Source organism: Arvicola amphibius, chromosome X (genome assembly GCF_903992535.2).
Source record: "Arvicola amphibius chromosome X, mArvAmp1.2, whole genome shotgun sequence".
NCBI lineage: Eukaryota > Metazoa > Chordata > Mammalia > Rodentia > Cricetidae > Arvicola > Arvicola amphibius.
The window spans coordinates 9839388-9855475 of NC_052065.1; the positions used below are offsets into that span (position 1 = coordinate 9839388).

Here is a 16088-nt window from a genome sequence, read left to right on the forward strand (position 1 = left end):
GTGAAGAATTTGGCTGGGATTTTGATGGGCATTGCATTGAATCTGCAGATTGCTTTTGATAAGATTGCCATTTTTACTATGTTAATTCTACCTACCCAAGAGTATGAGAGATCTTTTTACTTTCTGGTGTCTTCTTCAATTTCTTTCTTCAAAGTTTTAAAGTTCTTGTCATACAAGTCTTCCACTTGTTTGGTTACAGTTATTCTGAGATATTTTATGCTATGTATGGCTATAGTTAAGGGTGATGTTTCTCTGATTTCTTTCTCAGCCCATTTATCATCTGTGTACAGGAGGGCTACTGATTTGAGTTAATCTTGTATCCTGCTACATTACTGAAAGTGTTTATGAGTTGTAGAAGTTCCTTGGTAGAATTCTTGGGGTCACATCAGTAAATAGTGAGAGTTTGACTTCTCCTTTTCCGATTTGTATCCCCTTGATCTCCTTTTGTTGTCTTATTCTTCTAGCTAGGACCTCAAGAACTATATTGAATAGATATGGAGAGAGTGGACAACCTTGTCTTGTTCCTGATTTCAGTGGGATTGCTGGGAGTTTCTCTCCATTTAGTTTGATGTTGGCTGTTGGCTTGCTGTATATTGCCTTGATTATGTTTAGGTATGTTCCTTGTATCCCTGATCTCTCCAAGACCTTTATCATGAAGGGATGTTGTATTTTGCCAAATTCTTTTTCGGCATCTAATGAGGTGATCCTGTGGTTTTTATTTTTCAGTTTGTTTATGTGGTGGATTATGTTGACAGATTTTCATATGTTGGACTATCCCCGCATCTCTGGAATGACACTGACTTGATCATGGTTGATGATGGTTAAAAAGGTATTATTTTACAAGAGTGAAAACAGAACTTCAAAGCAAGTACTGGAGGGACCTTGCTAATACATGGCGACATGTCCTTGGTAGCTAATACATGGTGACATGCCCATGAAGACAGCCCTGGTGAAAGGCTCGTATTCATGTAGTATCTCTACTGAACAATTCTTCGGTTATGGTGGAAGCAATTTCTGTAACTTCCCTGTCTCCTTTGATCTTTAACATGAATCACCAAGAACATGGACACTGGAGGAAATGGACAGCAAGGAAATGGACACTGGCCCTATAAAGATGTCTTAGTAAACTGTTGAATAGGTTTTTTTTATTCAATAGATGTGGGTATGTATGGCAAATAAATCCTTTCCTCCCCAAGTGGCTTTTGGTTACGGTCTTTCTCACAGTAATAAAAGTAGGTGGAATCTGCAGATTTCAACTCTTTGGTGTGTGGTGGAGGGTAGAAGTCAACCTTAGCTGTCACTTCTCTGGAGCCATCGACCTTGTTTGTGAGACAGGGTCTCTCACTGAGACCTTAGATTCCTCAATTAGACAAGGTTGGCTGGACAGTGAACTCCAGAGATCCACCTGCCTCCTCTTCCCCAATTCTGTGATTACAAACATGAATCACTGCTTTTACATGGGTTCAAGGGATTGAACTCATGCTACAAGGCCAACACTTTACTGACTGAGCCATCTGACCAAGACCTTGATAGAACACTTTTTGATCTTCCCTGATTAGTTTTCTAAAGGAGTGACCAGCCATGCTGCTTTACCTGGGTTAGAAGCATTTCTAAGGATGAAGGACTTACCCAAGTCTAGGACTCCCGAAGACTGCACTTGAGTCTGTCTCTTCAAGGGTGAGCCATGCTACTCCTAAGTGATACCATTGGCTAACACACAGTTGTTTGTGGGAGATGCAAGGGGAATTTAGATATACTGAGGGCTGTATCCACCCACACGTAACTATTAAGGCCCTTTGTAGCACAGGGCAATGTTGTGAGCAAAAGAAAGATCAAGAGAAAAGAATTCAAAGGCACAGAAGCCAAAGGATGCTTTCTCAATAGAGTCAGAAGTATTCTGACTTCAAACATGGCATTTCAAGGTGTTATGCAGGCCTACTTGTCAAATTAGGAGCATAACATTTATTTTATTTAACAGCTCGTTAGGCCCAACTATAAGTCTTAAATATTTATAATTGCAACATAGGCCAGGCTTTGCAAATGTTAGGGAAAGGGACTGCTAGTGTTGATGGTCTTCTGTGGAAGTGAACATCCTCACTCCTGAGGAGAGACTTACATCATGGTCTGGGCCTCCTGAAAGAATTCATCTTCTGACATGGCGCCCTCCTTGATCATCTTTACAGCCACATCATACTGCCCCTTCCACTTGCCCAGCTGGACTACTCCAAACTGGCCACTTCCCAGCTCCTTCAACAGGGTAATCTCTTCTCGTTTCAGCTCCCAAACTCCTAATTAAAGCAAGGCAGACACTTTAGAAGTCATGTCAACAACTCACAAAGTGATTTCTTCTGTAATGAGCTTTTTGTGTCCACAAAATGAGGGCCATTAAGACCTCATTTGAAGAAAAGTCCTCAGTGACCTGATATCATGACCACATCACAGGAAAATGGAGTTCTCAAAGCAGCTGCAGTTCTTGACAAGAAGAGTCAATTTCTTTTTTTTGTCAACTGGGGGTGTCATGGAGAGAATCAATGTCAAAAATGTGCTTAATGTTCTTAGGTTGGCAAACTACTGTTAAATTTTTCATATAAAACAAATTAAACTGTGATCAAGGTGGATGTTATTACTCTACAGATAATGCGCTCCAAATAGGAGTAGGCATAGAATTCAAGAAAAAGGAAAGACAGGTAAGAGGTGCTGGGGATGAATGGCAATGTCTGGTAAGAATAAACATTTGAGAGTTATTTTGCTAAAGCTGGGGAGATCACAGAGTTAGTTGTGGATAGCCGGTTTCAAAAAAAATAAGTGAATGAAATAAATTAGACTCAATTTCTCCCTGGTGCAGTCTGAGCAGGGACTTCTTCCTGTCATCCATACTGAGTCAGTTAGGTTTGAATAACATGTGTTTGAACCCCAAATGATGAGAAACGGAGTTTAAGAGCTCAAGGGTGTGTCCATACCGCTTCCCAGAGCCACAGACATCGGGACCTTGTTGGCCTTGGTTGACACTGGGTGGCGGAGCCGTGTGATCATGCCTGCAATGGAATCAGCAGCATAATGTCATGTTAACATCATATTATGTTACATAGAATCACTTCACACTCTCCCAATAAGCTGAAAATGTGGGACTTGGGGTGTTGTGATGCAGAAAGAGAATCAATGCTTAGTATTTTCATCAGATTCTTGTATTCAGTGACTTGACTCAACAAAGTCAATTAATGCAAAGCAAAATCTAAAAGAGCCAGTTACTTTGTATGAAATCCCATAGGGATTAGTTGCTAGATGTAATATTTTGCATAATTTTTTTCTCATTCATATTTAACTGTCTCTTTCCAGTTCTACATTTACATATGCATAGAAATAGCACGGAAATCTGACTAAATTCTCAATAGCAAACATATATTTACATATAAAACAAACCATCCTAAAATTAAATCTATTTCTAAATTATGTTAAATGCTCACGCCATTTTCATCAACATATAGCTACGGACGGCAAAGTTGAGCTAAAGCTGTCATGCTTATAGTGTCTTGAAAGAAACCATTCCAAAGAGTAAATGATTATTGCTTTAAGCATACGATGATTTCCTGATCGGAACTAGCACATATGTGTTTTCCCTTCCTTCCTTTAGTTAATTGTTTTCTTTTTATTAGTGTCTACCAAATGTTTTCAATATGATCCCTTTACTCAGCAGAAAAAGATACCAGCATGCACAGTGTAAGTTTTTATTTTGCAAAAGCGTATAGAAATACATGTATATTTGCACACATACAAAAATATACATATAACCTCCAGGTAAGATAAATAATTATTATTTTTAAAAGTATTTTCTATCTTATGATTTCTACTAGAAATGTAATGTCTTTGTGATAAAATAGCTTAATAAAAATAAATTAGAAATTAACACCTGCTTTTGCAATATGTATATGTGTAACTAGTGCTGTAATAACCATTGTGTAACCATAAAATACAGTAACACATTGATTTAATGAAATGATATTAAGAAAACACAATGCTACATCAACATTTTAATATCTTTTTATACCCTGTGCATGCTCTAAGGTTCAATCATTCATTTAGAGACAACTACTTGAATAATAGCTTTCCCAAAAGGTGCTACTGGTTATGATAAACAATTGAAGAAATTTGAGAAAAAGAGAAATACAAGCACGAGCCAAAGGGAATCGAAACCAAGTGGCAGCAGTGCTCAGACGCCAAAGCCCACGGTTTATTTTCCCCCACTGTTGGGAATTCACCAAGTCACTGCCTGTAATAGATACTGTTAGAGACCTGGGAGATGGCTCAGTTCGCGAAGCACTTGCTGCACAAGCATAAGGGCCCGCGTTCACATCCCCAGTATCCATGAAAAAGATCTGGCACCATGGTGCACATCTTTAATCCTGGCACTGAGAAGGCGAGGACAAACAGATCCCTCGAGACTGCTAGCCAGCCAGTCTAGCAAATCAGTGAGCTCGAGGTTCCCTGAGAGATCCTGTCTCAAAGAATAAAGTGGGGAGTAACTGAGGAAGGCACCAAGACCTTGTCTTAGTCAGTGCTCTATTGCTGTGAAGAGACACCATGACTAAGGAAGCTCTTACAAAAGAAAGCATTTAATTGGGAGCTCGTTTGCAGTTTCAGAGGGTCAGTCCATTATTATCATTGTGGGGAGCATGGCAACATGCAGGCAGACACTGGTGCGGTAGCTCACAGCTACATCCTGATCCATAGGCAGAGAGAGAGGCTTTTGAAACCTCAAAGCCCACCCCCCAGTGATATACTTCCTCCAACCAGGCCACACCTAATCCAAGAAGGCCACACCTACTAATCTCTGTCAAGAATTTTTAAATGTTCATAGTCTTTGTCTTAGAAACAAGCAGTAGAATCATTCAAGCAAATGTATGGAGCTATGTATGCATTGCTATGCAATAAAATATCCATTAAAATGCAAAAATATCACACATAATCCTTTGCTAATCACCAGAGGGCTACTGCAAAATGTAATAGAATTCTACGTAGCTGTTAAAAAGATCAAGGTAAGAAATGAATATTTGCATGGAAAGTCCTCTAAGGCAGGGTTAGTAAAGAAAACAAATTGAATAATATGTGGATAGTGATCTTTTCTCTGTAAAGTATAATGTTTATGAACATGTGATTCTTATATAACAAATATTAGTATCCATATACAAACATCATTGACACCATCCTGTGCTGAGAGGTTACTCATCCAATGATGCACATTTCTCTAATGTTTGAATTTTATAATCAGCTTACTTTTATGGGCTAGGAAAAAAACCTAGAAATAAAGTTTTATTAAAACACTTTCCTTTGGGGGCTGGAAGGATGCTTCAGTGGTTAAGAGCATTGTACTGCTCTTTCAGGGGACCTGAGTTTGGTTCCCAGCACCCACATCAGGTGGTTCACAACCATCTGTAACCACAGCTCGAGGGGATCTGATGCCCGCTTCTGCCCTCTGTGGGCACAACACACATATAATTAAAAATAGATAAAATCTAAAGAAAAAGAATTTTTCATTTTAAGTAATTCATCTTATTTTACTTCATTCCTTTTAGTTTTATAGAGTGTATCATATTATATTTGAGGAGGTGTGAGCTACAAATTGAAACAGACAGCGACTGATAACATTTCCTCCTCATTTTTTGATATCCTATTAATCAAGACTATTAAGAGGATCAATCGATGGTATCCAAAAATCAGACATTTATATGTGAGGGCCCATAGAAGAAAACCTGGAACAAGTTACCTGCTGAATTATGTTGGTGATAGTGTATGAGCTTTGGGATGGAGTCGAAGCAGTAGTTCTCGGCCAGGTATAGCTTATTTTCCGCATTAGTATGCACATGGTAATGTTTGACAGTTCCTTTTTTATCACTAGTAAGGAAGAAAGACAGCGTTAGAAGGTTTAAACAGTACAGTTTTGATGAACTAATGAACACATAATTATTTTGATGGAGGAGGATCATTTGTCTATGTGTTACTTTCATTGGTTAATAAAGAAACTTCCTTGGCCCTTCAATAGGACAGAAAATTAGGTAGGCGGAGTAGACAGAACAGAATTGTGGGAAAAAAGATAGCAGAGTCAGGCAGACGCCTCAGGCAGTCTCCATGACTCTCCTCTCCGAGGCAGATGCCTGCTAAGATCCTTCCCAGTAAGTCACAGAGGTGCTACACAGATTACTAAATATGGGTTAAAGCAAGACATGAAAATTAGCCAATAAGAAAAAACTAATGGGTCAAACAATGTTTAAAAGAATACAGTTTCCGTGTAATTATTTCGGGTGTAAAGGTAACCGGGTGGTGGGACGCAGCCCGCAGCCTCACTACATTATTTTGAGTCTATTTACAAATGTTGGAGCAGGAAAACAGGGATAATTATTCAGACGACATCTGCTGCTTCTCTGCAAACATCCATGACAATCAGTAAAAATGGCCGAGGGATCCTCTCTGAACTCGGTGTGTCCTTTATGCATATATAAAATTCATGCACAGTCAAATTTCAACTTTAGGTGCTAATAACCTGGCCAAGCCAATAACGGTACCTGCAGCCAACCATAGCAACCTGAGGTTAGTTCCACATGGTGGAAAGAGAGAAGGGACTTGCACAAATGTTTTCTCTAACATCCATACATGAGTCTCCAGCAGCACAGCTTAATAATTAATTATAATAATATTTTTGGAAAAAAATCATGTACTGTTCCTTAGTAAGTATAACAATAAAATCGACAGAATCTGTTTTTGATGGCTAAGAGCCTTGGAGTTCTTTAGGATCATGTGAGAACATTAATTCTCTTTTACGATAATAATAGGGGAGAAAACTGTGTGGGCAAAGGTGATTAGGTTGTGGGTATTAGCACCCTAGAGCTCCGTTGGGAGTGGGGCATGCAGGAGGAAAAGCACGGAGACATGCTTAAATCCCTCATCTAGGACTCCTCGTTCCCAGCAGCAACAATACTACTGTTACCATCAGGTTACCAGGTGTTTGCTCCGTGCCAGGGTGTGCTATAATCCAATAACTACATTGTGCATGCTTTCCATGTAAAACGTTTTCTTCTTTTCCTCCAGTTCTAGAGTAATATTGGGATGAGTTCATGCACACCAACTCAGGCCAACAACCAGGAATAACATGCCTGTCTTAGATTTTAGAGTCCAGTTCTAAATCTCACTTGCTAACTCCTCTGGTGTGTATAGAGATCGGATGAGATTATGGTGTGTGTGTACGTATGTGCGCGTGTGTGCATGCACGCACATGAACTATACTTGCCACTCAAGAACAAATTTATCAGTGAATGAATTGTTCTTACTGTAATACAAACCAAGTTAAAAACTACAATAAAAAAAAGAAGAGAGGGTATTTCCCTTTGCTGCAAATGTCTGACCTGCTTTTGGTGTCAGTATAAGCTGATGACATTTCATGAGAGAGTTTTGCTTTCCCAGTCCAAATGGATATACCTACAAAACTACTGCACCTAAGGTACGGCTCAGGGAACACTGTGGAAGAGGGAATTTGAAAGACTGTAAGAGCCAGATGCTCGGGAGTTTGCTGTGAGATTGTGTCTCCTATGAAAGCCAGTAGTTATAAAGTCTCACAAACATGGCTGTCCAGATGTGAGCTGAACAAGCATGACACCAGTGACCATGTCAAACTGGATGGGGAAAAGTCCATGAGCCCTCAGTCTGACACAAAGAACTCCGGACAACTGAGGAAAGCTGGGGGCGGGAGAGGTGGTCCACCCCAGGAAAGAGCACAACAGCTGGTTGTCCAATGCCAAATGATCAACTCTGGAAGCATACGTATAAGTAACATTATATGGGCTCAACAGATTCTATTTGTGAATATATATGTATATACAAGTACATGTTCCATGCAATAACAATTAATGAAAAAAAAAGGTCATGAATTTGAAGGAAATCAGGGACCGAAGGAGAAATGTAATTAAATTATTACCTCAAAAAATTTTAAAAAGGCTATTGCTTTCATTTAATTCCTTATCTATTTGATAGTTTTCTACTGGATCAGATTCAAAAAATGAATCTGGGGCAATGGAGCTTGAAAAGGAAGACATTTGACATTGCATTTGGCTCTAGCCAGAGGGCCACAGCTGTTTTGACACTGAGTGAACAGAATGTTCTCTAGTTATTGGATTGGTTTCAGCCAGTGACCATGTAAAATATAGTATATATGCTTATTAGATACGTGGATTCTGGTATCGGCAAACAACGTAAGATCATTCAAGATATACCCTATTCTTTCGAGTTGGAAGTAGGTATGCTGTAAAACAAATCTCAAAATAAAATACCTTCATCATCCTCTATTACCAGTACACATGTATGCTCTGTGGAATGGGGCACACGTCGACACAAGCCATTCAATCTAGCTGTTAAGAAATATTTCTTTTAAATGGTCCAAATCAACTAAGCATTGGTCTGACCCCATTGCCAAAACACTGAAGGTTTCCCAGACACATATATTATAAGGAAATATGGCTTGTTTGTTTGTTTGTTTGTTGGTCTACCTTCAGTTAGGGTGCTTATTCAGTTTCACAGACTGTATTTTTAGATCCCCAATCTCCTCACGCATAAAGGGACAAATAAAAACAGTTTTCTTGTTAATATTGAGGGGCTTTACAAGAACTAAAAGAGGTACTAGCCCTTGGGGAAGTGACTTATAAAACTCTGGAAGATGTGTGCCTATAATCCCAGTCCTGGGGAGACAAAGGTGGGAGGCTCAAGAGTTGGAGACTACATAGGGAGGCTCTGTCTCAAGAACACCAACTTCTGGAGGGGGTTTCTGATGATGATGGCTTTGGTAGGCAGCTCTCCAAAGTTTTACACACCTGAGGCTTGTCAGGCATGTAAGAGGAAGCTAAAGTACTTTTTCAACAGCACCAGAAACAGTTACTGCTCCTTAATTAGGTGTTACTATGTGCCAGACAGTATCCTAATCTAATATGTGCATTATTTCATTCATTGAACATAAAAATCGCTTTTAAAAAGGTAAACCCATACATATTTACTAGCACTGTTAAAACATTCAAGTAGCTAGTAATTAGAACGCAAGCCCTTGCGTGGCAATCCACAGTCACTGAACTATGGCTACTAAGCTATACGAAATTGTATCACTTTAATTAAGGATTTGGGTCTACATTTGGCCCACCTCAAAGTCGTTGTTAGGTTGCGGAATTTAAATACTGTGGCTTCCGGTTCAATGGACACTGTGGATGTCAATGTGGGAAGTAATTTTAATTATGTGCACCTGGTCACAGGCCTAATTTGCAGAGACCATTGCTGTTTCATTTAACACCGCCTTGTTCCTTTGAATGCACTAAAAATCATTATGACGAATCCCTTCCAAATGAGGAAGTTCAGGCCCAGAGCAGTTAAGAAAATTGCCCAACCTCACAAAGGCCTGAAATGCCAAGGCAGCTGACTTTGAACTAGAAGTGCTCTGCTTGGGTCTGACTCCAAGAAACTCACGCTGCTGTTTCAATTAATGTTTATGGAGGTGTGTCGAGTTCACAGCTCTGCCATCATCCGGAGTGGACAGGAGAGGGCTACTCAGAGCACGGCTGTTTGCAAGTAGAGGGTAAAAAGGCAATAGCTAATGGCTAGATTCAACGCAAATACTTTGATCTCAAATTTTGGAGTTCGCGAGTGGTGTCACATCTCAAAATATGACTAAGTGGTCATCGTTTTCAAACAACAGTCACAAGGATGCTAAAAGACATAAATCTACATTGTACTTACTTCACAGCCTTACTGAATAAGGACACAGTGTACATTCCCATCTGGCTGGAATTTCTAACCATAAAGGCTCCTTCTTTTCCCTGAAAAGGAGAAGTAATTTTCGTTATTTTTGAAAGTGATTTTTATGTAGGCAGTCAGGAAAAAATACTTTGCATCCACTTTAAATGCCACCAAAGGAACAGGTTGACACAGACGGGTTGTCCCTCAGCTTAGCTTTCTTCCTTTTCTCAGTCAATTCTTTCCCCCTTTTCCTCTTTCCCTCCCTCCCTCTCTTCCTCCTTCCTCTTTCTTTTTTGGGACATGGGATGGAACTCATGACCCCACCTTTGCTAAGCAAGTGCTTTAGCGTAGAATTTTATCCTCACCCAAGTCCGTATCTTTTTTTTTGAGACAGGGTTTCTCTGTGTAGTCCTGGCTGTCCCGGAACTAGCTCTATAGACCAGGCTGGTCTCAAACTCACAGAGATCCGCCTATGCCTATGCCTCCCGAGTGCTGGGATTAAAGGCATGCGCCACCACCACCGGACTCCAAGTCATTGTCTTTACAGATCCATCCCGTGTGAGCACTTCTTCTCTAGATAACTGGCAACTCTCTAAAAGTTTTGTTTTATTTTATACTTAGGGAAGCTTAACATTTTCCTGTTTGAGAAATAAAATTTGTAAACACACACGCCGCTATAATCATATTCCGGAAATGTTTGAGAAAATTAGCAACGAAGAATAGATGCTTTGCTAAAGTTCTACTCTTTGTCTTTTGCAAGGTTTGTTCCAATTTGGCCAAGTTCATAAAAAGCACAATAAGCCATGGATATAACAACTTGCCAAGTAATCAATCACATTCTGTTAAGAACGTCTCAAAATGTAATTTGTGTATTTAGTATTTTATTAGGCTGAACTATACCAAACTACCAATTTCATAGATCAAAAGAATTTACTATAGGCATGTTCCTACCAATTAGCAATAAAATCAAGTAAATTAATTCCATATCACATCTGCTATGCTCGGGTTTAGGTGCTAATGAGCAGTAAAAACCAGCTGAGGAAAATAATTACATCAATAATCCACATTAAGTCATTTTTTTGGACTTAGGGTATATAGCTCAGCAGTAGAGGGCATGTGTGTTATTTTGAATGAGATTGCTCCGCATTGGCTCAAATATTTGAATGCTTGGTCCCGAGGTGGTGAACTGTTTGGGAAGCATTAGGAAATATGGTCTTGTTGGAGGAGCTGTGTCACTTGGGGTGGTGGGGGTGAGGTTTCAAAAGTCCACATCATTCCAGTTGGTTCTGTCTCGTGGTCGTTGTCTTAATGTGTAAGCTCTCGGCTACTGCGCCAGTATCATGCCTGCCTGTCTGCTGCCATGTTCTCCACCAAGATGGTCATGGATTAACCCTCAGGCACTGTAAGCAAGACCTTAATAAACTTGTTCTTTTTCTTGTTTAGTTGCCTTGGTCATGGTGTCTCTTTACAGAAATAGTAAGGAACAAAGACAGCATGCCTAGCATATGGGTTCCACTTGCAGTCCTGAAAAGTGAAATCATCCCTCCTATTTGTGACTCTGTGATAATCTCCTCCCACCTCGACTTTGGAATGGGTCACGTGATTTGCTATAGCCAATGGGACAGTAGCCAATGCTGCCAAAGCAGCGAGTCCCTAAGTACTTCATGGCTGGGTTTATCCTTTTGGAAGGTTTTCTATTCTGTGAAGAGAGTCCAAACAGAGACTGGAGAGGCTGCGAAAGGAAGGACTGTGGCACTCCGGTTGGCAGTCTCAACTACCCACTCTCAGCCATCCATCAGCAAGACATTGAACTGGCTCAGCTGCCGTGCACAACTGCGAGAAATCCAGAATCTTGTTTGAAGCCACTAAGTGTTGCAGTGGTTTATTTTTAAAGAAAAGGTTATTGAGTACATGGCAAAGGGACAGCAAGCCATCAGCAACTAGAGTGCCACCTACAGCTTGAGGTAGTTTATTATACAGCAATAGGTAAGGCGACAGGAGACCCTTGTAATGCAAAGGGTGGACAACCAATGCCATGATGAGTTGCAACACTAACTATAATGTTTCTCAGAAAAATGCATTCACCCGGGGCCCAGTCAGAGACAGATATTCTTGGTTTGAAGGTGTAGCTTAGTTGTAGGAATGAACACACACACACACACACACACACGCACACACACACTGAGGAAAAAGAAGAACAATTTACCTTTTGTCTCAGTAATTGCTCAGATTGTGACCTGGAGATATTCCCAGCAAACCAGCTGCAAAAGAATTCTGGATTTGAGAATTGATAATTTTTCAATTATACAACTGTCCCTCAATGTTTGAGTCTGCACAGTGAGGCATCAGCCTATATCAGAGATTTTCAAACCTAACTACTGGGCAGCGAGCATAACCTGAGGATATTTTCAAAACCCAGCTTCTCAGTCTCCATTGCGCAGTCTACTTCTGGGATGAGGCCCGCACAATATTAGATTGTGAATAGGCTACCACAGGCCTCCTAGGTGACTTCTAGTTAGCCTACGTTCCACTGTTTTGAATGGAGGACCAGAGATTAACTCAATGATGATCCAATGGGAAAGTCAGGATGGCCAATGATAAACACTCTTGTCTTTCAACACTATCATCTTATTTCAATAACCCAATAGAAGCACATTTGATATCAACTATTTTCAAAGCAAATGCTTTAAAATATTTTTCTTCAGAGCAGGAAGAGATAAACATCTAAGATGATATCCAGACAAGAGGCAAAGATATGTGGGAAAGCCAAGTAGAGTTCTTTTTCGTTTAAAAAATAAGTAACCTTTGCTCTTGTAATTAATGAGCCAAGAACATCATGTCTTATTTTGTGTGTGAAGCTCAATAAAAAAAATTTGTCTCATGTGAGGTTAACTCTGTGTGTGGCCCTCTGGCTTGAGCTAAAGTGTCACATGTGGGAATAAGTAGGGAATGAGGTACAATGGCACATGGGTTTGGGAAACGCGGAGGAGCTGGCTAGAGGGTAACCCCTGAAGATGGAAGAAGCACAGAAGAGTGAAGGCAGACGTGAAGGCTTGTGAGGGAAAAGCAATCTTCCCAATGAATGGGAGCTGGTATTTTATATGGTATCTGTATTCATGGAAGAAGGAAATAATAGCAGCTGAAGAGTTCAATAAAGGGGAAAGGTTCTTAGACCAGCCAGTTTGGAGATCTGAGTTCTAGAAAGAACTACCTCATGTATAGTTGATTTTAAACAAGCCTCTTAGCGCTTTTGACCATAGACTTTTCCATCTGTAAAATTAGGCTATCCTGTTTTGTCATGAGAAGCACGATGACCAAAAGTAAGTTGGGGAGAAAATGGGAAAATGGTTTGTTTCAATTTTCAGGTTACAGTCCATCACTGAAGGAAACCAATGCAGGACCTCAAGGAAGATCCTTGGAGCAAAAGCCAGTGGAGGAGCACCGCTTACTGGTTGGCTTTTGCTGCCTTGCTCAGCTAACTTTTTTGTGGTTTTCTGAGACCAGGTTTCTCTGTGTAGCCCTGGCTGTCCTGGAACTCGCTTTGTAGACCAGGCTGGGTTTGAACTCACAGAGATCTGCCTGCCTCTGCCTTCTGAGTACCAAGTAATCAGCTAACTTTCTTATATGACTTAGACCCACTTGCCTAGGGATGGTACAGTTCACAGTGTACTGGCTCTCCTTAATTAGCAATTGAGAAAATGACAGCCATGCCAGGTGGTGGTGGCACATGCCTTTAATCCCAGCACTTGTGAGGAAGAGGCAGTGGATCTCACTGAGTTCAAGGCCAATCTGGTCTACAAAGGGAGTTCCAGGACACCCAGGACTGTTATACAGAGAAACCCTGCCTTGAAAAACCAAAGGAAGGAAGGAAGGAAAAGGAAAGAAAAAGAAGAAGGAAAAGAAAATGCTATCCAGAGGGCAATTTCTCAGATGATGGTCTCTCTTCCCAGGTGTGTCAAATTGGCAACCAAGATTAGCGATCGCAGGGCTGATCTGGAGCAGCCTTTTTAAACTCTACCCTTATACATGTTGTATAGTTAACACTTGAGGTATTCGTGATAATTTTCTTTTTAACTCACATTTCAGTGTAATAACAGCTAATCAAAAGGTCATTTAGAAAACATGATATAGAACCCAGATTCTTAAAACAGGAATTGGGATGCCCACATAAGATTGGATAACTGAATGTTGAGGGGGTCACCTAAAATGGTGATGGTAAAAAGGTTCCTGAAAGAGTACCAAGTACAAATTAATTTAAAACTAAAGGTGCAAAGAATCAGGTATTTCTGGCAGTGCTCCCCTGTGTTGCATCCCACGCCTTCACTGCAGCCTTGTTCTGAACACGTAATATGCACACATCGCAGTGGGCACCTCATCACACACACCACCATTAAATGCTATCTGAAGCAGCGTGGCTCAGAGGCGAGGCCCTGTGCTTTATGGATCACAGTATTTGTGCTATCTGTGCAAAGTTTCCTGCTCTCATGGAAACATAACTACTGAAAACAAAGATTCAATCTTTTGCTATCATTATTTCTCAGCATGTAAGTATCAAATTGGCATACCTTCTTAAAGTTTTTATTTATTTATATTTTATGTACAGGGCCTTGCATGTATACCTGCATGCCAGAAGACAGCATCTTATCCTATTATAGATGGTTGTGAGCCACCATGTGGGTTCTGGGAATTAAACTCAGGACCTCTGGAAGAGCAGCCAGTGCTCTTAACTGCTCAGCCATCTCTCTAGCAAAACTGGTATAACTTTGCATTGTTTTTTTATTGAAATGTTTCATCCTAACAATTGCCGTTTCAGCTGTTTACTGGAGTTTCATTTGAAAAAATATTCAATGAATTTTGGTTTAGCATTAGAGCCAACTTTCCACTTTCTTAGGCGGTAGGCATGTAAGTGGTACATATGCATGCAGGTAAAACATCCATATAAAAATAATATAAAATGTTTTTTAAATATCTCAGTAAAACATTGACGATGCTCTTTCTTCACTATCTGATATTCAACCAAGGTCTACTTCCTTATGTAATATAAGCAAGCACATTTTCTCTCATCTCTAATAAATGGCCAAGTTATAGGTATATCAAAGAATGGTTTTAAACAAAATTCTTTATGATTTATTATAGGAAAAGTTTGGTTTCTATACTTATTTTATAAGTCTATATACTTGGGGGGAGGGTTACAAAACTTTTTCTGGTTAAAAAAAAAAGATCTGTGAGCAAAAGAGTTTAAAAAGTCCTTCTCTGGGCTATATACCTACAGGTGGATTGATGAAAGGCTCAGGTATAGACACATGGACTTGGACATGAAAGGCGAGAAGGCGCATATATATATATACACACTGTATTGTCCTAGGTAGCCTTAGTGTAGCCTAGAGTCACCTGAGAAGGGAGTCTCAGTTGAATGATAGCTCAGACCAGGCTTCCTAGGAACATACATGTGGGGATTGTCCTAGTTGCTAACTGATATAGGAAAATTGAGCCCACTGAGTGGCACCATTTCCTGGTCATGTGGTCCTGGGCCATATAAGAATGCTAGCTAAGCATGACCCTGTGAGTGAGCCATCAAGCAGAATTTTTCCATCCTTTCTGTTCTGCTTTCTTGGCTGTCCATTTCCTGGTTGGGGGTCATGCAGCAAGCAGTCCTGCCTTCAAATCCCCGCTGGAGTTCCTGTCCTGATTCGTGCAGTGACAGAATGTTACCTGTAGGCACAAGTCAAATAAATCCTTTCCTCCCTTACGTTGCTTTTGGTCAGTGTTTCCTCATCACATCAACGGAAAACAATCCAGGACAGACATCTTCCTAAACCTTCACACCAATAGACTTGCTACCTGGGCCATTATTTTTGCTGAACCTCAGTTCTGCTTATGTTTTAAGATTTAGTATTCTATGTGAAAAGAGCAGGGGTCCAGCTTCCGCCCTAGCATGATTTTCCGTCTGTATCCTGGTGCTTCCATCTTTATGTGAGCAAAGTAGAATTGCTCATGGAATTATGACTGCAAGGCAAATGATCCGGCGACAGTGGCCCTGTCAGGATAGGAATCGGGGTGTCAAGTAAGATGCGGGGTCGTACAGTCCTGTAAGTCTTGAGTTCCTTTTCAGAGGGCTTTGATTTTTTGCAGAAGATGGGATTTTCAAGAGTAATTTCCACAATGTGTCAATCTCTGAGATCATTTTAACAGTAGAGAAAATCGTGTAGAGCTTCAATTTACACAAGTGCTAAAGACTACAGCTTGACACTTTAAATATTTGCTCGCTTCTTGGAGGCAGGGATTGAAGCAGAAATCACAGCGAAACGCTGCTTCCTGGCTTGCTT

General features: G+C 40.4%; 1 protein-coding gene across 1 annotated transcript in view; it reads right to left on the reverse strand.

The window, feature by feature from the left end:
• Positions 1-16088, reverse strand: part of Bmx (BMX non-receptor tyrosine kinase) — a 65510-nt gene that overhangs the window by 12334 nt on the left and 37088 nt on the right. Inside the window, exons 10-14 of the mRNA XM_038316558.1 lie at positions 11969-12023; positions 9763-9842; positions 5762-5889; positions 2961-3035; positions 2117-2288 (exon numbers count right to left, since the gene is read on the reverse strand). Coding sequence (XP_038172486.1) covers positions 2117-2288; positions 2961-3035; positions 5762-5889; positions 9763-9842; positions 11969-12023 — 510 coding nt within the window. The remainder of the gene's footprint in view (positions 1-2116; positions 2289-2960; positions 3036-5761; positions 5890-9762; positions 9843-11968; positions 12024-16088) is intronic.